The sequence below is a fragment of the Anneissia japonica genome, unplaced genomic scaffold (assembly GCF_011630105.1).
Source record: "Anneissia japonica isolate Jap-2015-1 unplaced genomic scaffold, ASM1163010v1 scaffold1826_len1998817_cov189, whole genome shotgun sequence".
Classification (NCBI taxonomy): Eukaryota; Metazoa; Echinodermata; class Crinoidea; order Comatulida; family Comatulidae; genus Anneissia; species Anneissia japonica.
The window spans coordinates 240,704-247,753 of NW_022742159.1; the positions used below are offsets into that span (position 1 = coordinate 240,704).

The 7,050-nt window shown below is 34.7% G+C and overlaps 1 protein-coding gene across 1 annotated transcript in view; it reads right to left on the minus strand.

The window, feature by feature from the left end:
• Positions 1-2,758: 2,758 nt before the first annotated feature.
• Positions 2,759-7,050, minus strand: part of LOC117119039 (b(0,+)-type amino acid transporter 1-like) — a 19,995-nt gene continuing 15,703 nt past the window's right edge. Inside the window, exons 7-10 of the mRNA XM_033263849.1 lie at positions 5,941-6,109; positions 5,085-5,234; positions 4,362-4,530; positions 2,759-3,497 (exon numbers count right to left, since the gene is read on the minus strand). Of these exons, the coding sequence (XP_033119740.1) occupies positions 3,433-3,497; positions 4,362-4,530; positions 5,085-5,234; positions 5,941-6,109 (553 nt within the window). The 3' untranslated portion in view covers positions 2,759-3,432. The remainder of the gene's footprint in view (positions 3,498-4,361; positions 4,531-5,084; positions 5,235-5,940; positions 6,110-7,050) is intronic.

Consider the following 7,050-nt stretch of genomic DNA (forward strand, 5'->3'; position numbering starts at 1 on the left):
TTTATTATTTATTTTTTTGGTACCGTATATATAAATTAGTCGAGTACACCAAATTGTTGATGATGAGAAAATGAAATAAGATTGAAAATGAAAAATGCAGGTATTAAAATATATTAATAGCATTATAGTAGTCAGCCATGATGGAATGACCCCTATAGTAGGTTACTAATTATTATTATGCTACCGTATATGGAAATTATGGTTTGTGTTACATATATATGTTTTTTACTTTTAAGTGTTGAAACCGAGTCATTTTCTAGATGAAAACAATTGAAAAAAAAAGAAATGTTGAAATGAAAGTGGGTAAAATCCCCACGAAAGAGAAAAAAAAAACAACTGTTTCTTGCATATGCTGTCACGTGTGTTAGTTGCCGGCGGCGGCGGGGCGAAAGTCTGTTCTGATTGATCCAAGACAAGATTGGTTGGAACTGCTACTGTGTTTCACAAAATTTCATATTGCATTTCGATCCGAAAGTTCAACATTTTGAATACGGCACTGACCTTGGCAATAATTTAATAATGATCAGAATCTCGGCTTACCTATGTATATTTTAAAGATATTTGGTGATCGAATGACTTTCAGATGAAACTACCGTAATAAACGCCAACAAACAACACTGTTTTCTGTTTTCATTTGTAAATGCGTACAATATTAGTTACTGTATATATTTTATATATAAAATTCAACGTATGTATTGGTATTAGTCACTATTTTTGCCATGTTTTCTGAAAAATAAATAGAATTCAAATCAGAAATGTTATTAAAAGTGAACTGAAAAGGACTTTCGGTAACGGCAAATGGAATCGGGCACGCCGTGTCTTGACGGTAGCAAACTAAATGCAGTACTGGATGTTTGTATTTATCTCATGATGTAGGCATAATTTATGAGATTAATGTAAAAGAGAATTGAGGAAAAAACTAGTCGACGAAATGCACAAAGTTAGTCTTAGTTTATTTCACTAATCAAAAGTTTACAATGAGGAAGATCAGATAATAAATAATACCAAGTCTAAAAAAAAAAAAATTCTAAAAAAAAAAAAAACTAATCTTATACACCATAAATATAATAACCCAGAGTAGGCCTAAATTTGTTCTGTATTAAAAATATATAATGTCTGTGTCAATATTATCTCCAATCGATGTCTTTAGATGTATATATTGCTGTATGAGTCAGAATATATATCTAAAAAACTGTATTTACGCACACACATTTTTTTAAATAACATATCGATTTATTTTTTTTTTTAATTAAGTGATGTTCCAAAAACAAACGTGTGCGTTATATGTTATGATTTAATTAAATACAAACATTTAAAATAATCAAACATTCTTGTCTGAAGTAATACTTAATCAGATTGGAGATAAACTAATTATATACTAATTATATATACCTTTGGAAGAATACAGTGCAGCCTACAGAATATCTTCACATTTGCATTGAACTTGCGTACTGTTATCCAAAAGCACGTCAATAGACCAAACCGTTAATGACGTCATCACCGTTACGACTGATGCGTTGCGTGTGATGACGAAATCAAGAGCATGGCGAATTAATTACGCAACATGTGGTTGCGAATTTTATTCTCCCATATTTTCTTCAATATGAATTAACAAATAGATTTCAATAATTAAAATAATTTACTTATTTTCATCGAAGATTCGTTTTACATTTTTTCTTACTGCTAGCCTACCGCATACTAACAACATTTTCAATTTCGAATTAGTTTTAATGGTTGGGGAAATTTCGTAAACAATTTTTTGAAAGACGTAACTAACATTGTTGGATTTTTTTCATTATATTCAAAACAAAAACTTCCCCAACACACACACCCACAACACACGTCAACCCCCACCCCACAAACCAATACAAGCTTCTCATGATTGATAAATACTAGGCCTAGGCCTATGGCAGTTTGTCACTTTTAACATTTCAATAACAGAACTCTCCGCTAAGCCACACCTCTTGGTTACTGTTGCTAATGTCCCAAGACAGCAAAAACGTAAAGACGTGCGCGTGTTCCTACCAACCGTGTTCCGATTGGTCGATTATTAAGTATGATTGACACTCAGAAATATGTAGCTAAAATACTTATACATGATCTTAAGGTCCTTCTAAACTTGTATTTATATTTTGTAGTACTTTGGTCCTGTATATATAAATATAATTATATTTAAAACTAATAAAATCATAATAACAGACAATATATAATTATATTGGACTACATTATGATTTATAAATAACTATCTTGCTACAAGGGCGGCCTCGTGTTAAGTTTAAATATAAACTGAAAATATATAGTAAAAATAAAGTGTTAGTATCAATGATTAACAACTCCCAAAAATTTTCCGTCCAATTAAATCGAAGAATACCATGCACAAGCTATATAAATTTGGACACATGCTAAGCTATTTTAAACATTAAAAGACAACAGAAGAAAAACATATATTTACAATGTTACGGCCTAACGTGTATCGCGCCCTTCCAACACAGACCGACTTCCTCTCTTATTTGCCAGGAAGCTAAGAAAGACCAACCTCAACAACAAAAAAGTTGGATTTCCTCAGTGGAAATGTAGTGGCAAACGGGGAATATGTTCCCCAATTCCACCCCACAAACCCTGTCTCTTATACACATCTAGATGTGTATAAGAGTGTACAACACTAAAAAAAATAATCCACTATAAATAAAAATCTGTTTAAACAAACAGGGGCTCAACCTTCAGACGACAAAACACGTTTTTTCCCATTTTCTTTTTCTTTTTTTTTCTTTTTTGTTCTTTTTCATACTAGTCGATGTGATAGGTATAACAATTGGTTCACATTAGCACGCATCAGAAGCAAAACGAGCGCGAACACGCGACTTTAACTCCATTAAAAAATACTTTTAGAACTGGGGATTCCATGGTCTTTAGCAGATAGAATTAGAAAAATTTGGGACCACAGAAAAGTAGGCTTTAATTGGTATTTCTCATTCTCCATCTGGTGATTAACCCTAGAGAGTTATAGTACCACCGGTTGCGGTACGCGCCCAATTTGAGCTACACGATAATTAACTGGCGTGGTTGCAATATTATCATTTGCGTAAAGCGTCAAAAAATTGCTCCAATGTGAACACAGTTGATATCCTTCACAAAATAAGGCGGACACACATTGTACTGTTGGTCGTCGGCCGACGTAATTCTATGGAGAACGTAACGCGAGACGATCTGCTCGAGACCTAACGCCCTGATAATTAGCAGACGGAGTTGTCAGGCGCTGGAAGAGCGGAGATAATATATAGGCCTATATTCGTCGGCCGACGTTCCTACGACATGTGTGTCAGGCCCCGGAGGAAAACAATGTTTTAGTATGTTGAACAACTGATTTTTTTTTTTTCAGTTGTACAACATATCAATTGTTTTTCCTCCGGAGCCTGGCTTTAATAAACTATATTAGCTTATCGGCTTCGCTGATGGAACAACTCGCATTAATTTCTGCAGGAAATAAGTAAATGTTTCTGCGGGAAAAAAAAGAAAAACATTGATCAATATGTTATACAGATATTTCTCTTTATCGCCTACTATTATGTCTTTAAAGTTAATACCGTTTGTATTTTACGAATTGGGCTAGTATGACTTCAAACCCCGCAGTTACATCTCTGATGCTAATACCTAGTTTAGAATTGTCTAAATTGTGCATACATACTGTAGGCCTACATACATACATTATGCATAGACGTATATTAATAATTATGCATGTGTAGGCCTATATATAAGGGACTTTTATCATCGTATGCATTTTAATCATCGTCATCACCACCCTCACCATCTTCGACATCTTCACCACCAGCGACATCATCTTCATCATCTTTTTTATCATCTTCAACTTCATCATCATCATCATCATCATCAATGCCGTAGCCCAGATTTTCAAACAGTGTGGGACAGTACCAGGGTAGACCTACTTTACGCATAAATATGACAAATCTGGACCCATTTTCTTGAATTTTACCGACTTTAAGCTAAATATGAGAAATCTGGAGCCATTTTTCAAAAAGTGGACCAATTTTATAAGCATAAAATTACATAATTTGGACTCATTTTAAAAATGTGGACCCATTAGAAAAATTGTGTGGGACTGTCCCAACTGTCCCAATAGCTGGCTACGGCATTGATCAATATCATCATCATCAGCTTCCTCATCATCTTCGCCATTCTCATCATCATCATCATTATTATCCTCATCGTTATTACTACATAATTTGTTTGAATATATGGCTTTTTTTCTCACAACGTTTTAGGTTTAATGCATAATTTAATAAATGATAATATTAATAATAATACAGAAATATAATATAGGTAATTTAAAGAGAGTAACTTACTGTTACACTTGAAAGATAATTTTTTATGAACAAATGGATAATACAGGAGAAGTCCAGCCAAGATGAAGATAACAGCATACAAGAAATCAAGTTCTGGTTTGTCAATTATTGGTGCAATTACAAGATATACTGAAGCAAGCAACACAAAAATGGGTATCACAATCGGTACCTAGAAAATGGAAGAAAGGTTAAAAGTTAAAGGTTATTCATTTATATTGCACAAAATACGAGTGTCTCTATGCGCAGAACAAGTGAGCAGATGTAACTGGAAAATAAAAAAATAACAGATGACAAAATACCTTCTGCAATTCACCTTCTAGTAGACAAGCCCTGTTCAGGCTCTCAATCTTTTCACAAAAACATGTGACATACCTATATATGGTCATGATGACATCACATCTTGACCATATATAGACACATCATGTCTATATATGGGCATACTGTAGTGTGGACAGAGCTTTAATTTAGGAAAGTAATGGCGTCACATTTTTTTTTTCGCGCATGCGAAACGTGGCGAATCTGGTTTTTGTCACAGTGGCGTATCTATCCTCCTTCCTCAAAGAAAGCTTGCGCCCTTCCTGGAAATTTTTGAAGCGAACAATGATGATAATGAAGTAGTTAAACTTTACCCCATGCCACGTAATATTTTTCCAGCTAGTTCCCCCTCACTTATTGAGTCACATTGTCGAGCAAATCTAGGCCTATTTAGGCGAATTATCTTACCTTGATTGGTCTCTCTATGTTGGGATATTTGTAACGTAAAACTAAAAGAGCGGTGAAGGTAGCCCCATAGAAAAGCCAAGCAGCGAAGCTGAAGTAGTTCACCAAGGTATCAAAGTCGTTTGGTAAAAGCATCAAAATAGCGATGAACGACTGCGTATAAAGAAAATTGTAAAACAATTACAGTCTATTTTCTCTATGGTCAAACAAACGTACATAGGACCTAACTTAAACAGAAATACAAACATAAAATACATAAGCGAAATAAATGGATTATTGTATATTTAAATTTATTTGTCTTGTTTTCTATTCTTTAAGTTTTGTTTGCTTATAATAATGCACAGTACTGTGAATTGGATTCCTTCGGTGTGATACACACCAAGAACAGCCCAATAAAGTCATGAGACCATTGGGGTCCTTCTGGTGGTGATTGGGCAGTACACCGGGAGACAATCCCCTACGCTTTTTAGAAGAGTGTATGCGTTCTTTAAAATGCACTGGACCACAATGCACACGGGATCGGCCGACCAACGGCTTACACGTCTCATCCGAAAGATGGTTCGCTATCGTAACTTGCATTTTAGCCCTCTAGCTGAAATACAAAGTGAGCAGCGATGTGAACAGTACTGTGTATGGCATTGTGATACCAAGATGGTATATGTTGCACTGTGTATGGTACAAAATGACAGTGGAAAAGCATATGACATATGGCAAGTACATTAGCCTAGGGTAGATCACTACAGTTCAGTATGGCATTGTGATAGCAAGATGGTATAATTATGTTGCACTGTGTATGGTATAAATGACGATGAGAAAGCATATGGCATATGGCATAGCCTACGGCAGAGATGGAACTTACTGTGAAAACAATGGATGGAAATGGAGTGAATCTCTTGATGTGGACCATAGATAGAATTTCCATCATGTGACCCTCTCGAGCAGACACGAACGCTAACCTGTAAGTGGAGAATTTCTTGTCAGAAACAAATAAATTTGAACTTTGAACCCATCCTTTGGGACACCCATATTAAGGGGACACCCTCTCTTAAAGGGACACGAAAACTAGGGAAAGTATATCTTTATCACTACGGCCAATCTCTATTCAGGAGAAACCCCAATTAAGGGAACACTTCTTTGGTCCCGAAGGTGTCCCCTTAATTGGGGTTATACTGTAGTTACCGTACTGATAAGTATATCCATGTTCTGCTTGTCCCTATAGACCGTTCCGTTAGCTGTATTGTGCACTACTATACGTTCTTCGGCCTCCTGATATTTTATACCGTTTTTTCCTAAAGCAAACTTTGGCTTATTTGTCGTGTTATTTTTTAATGTACTGTTGTATTTGGAACTATATATTTACTTGCACTTGGCCTGCCTAGCAGTAACCATCATGTGCTGCCATGTTCATGTGAAACTGTAAAATTTATATCTTTGTAATTCCTGCATCAACACTCCACCTCACCCCATCCAAAATACACACAAACATTGAGTGTTGTTGGGCGAATGTGTTTGGACAAAATATATAAACAATAATTTATCAATCATCTTCACAATACCACGAATTGTATAAATCTTAGAAAAGGAAATTTTATTTGAATTGCCGTCCTTTATTTTAGGGTCATTCTTCGCTAATGTGCCATTTTAGAGGTTTAGAAATCATGAAAAAAAAAGTTTAACATTTGTAATTCTTTTATTACACATGTCATCATTATGCCATATAACAACTATAATAAACATTCGGCAGGATAATTAGGGCATTTTAAACGTTTATTTAAGCATTCAATTTTCAGTGCTGTAACATAGCAAATATTGCAAGAATCATCTCCATCACACTTTTTGTGACGGAGATGATGATATACATATAGATGTGAATCTTAGTAAATTTAAAAGATAGATTGTATTATTTAAATATAGGATAATATACAATGAACAAACAGGTTTCGAACAACGTAAGTCGTATGAATTACCA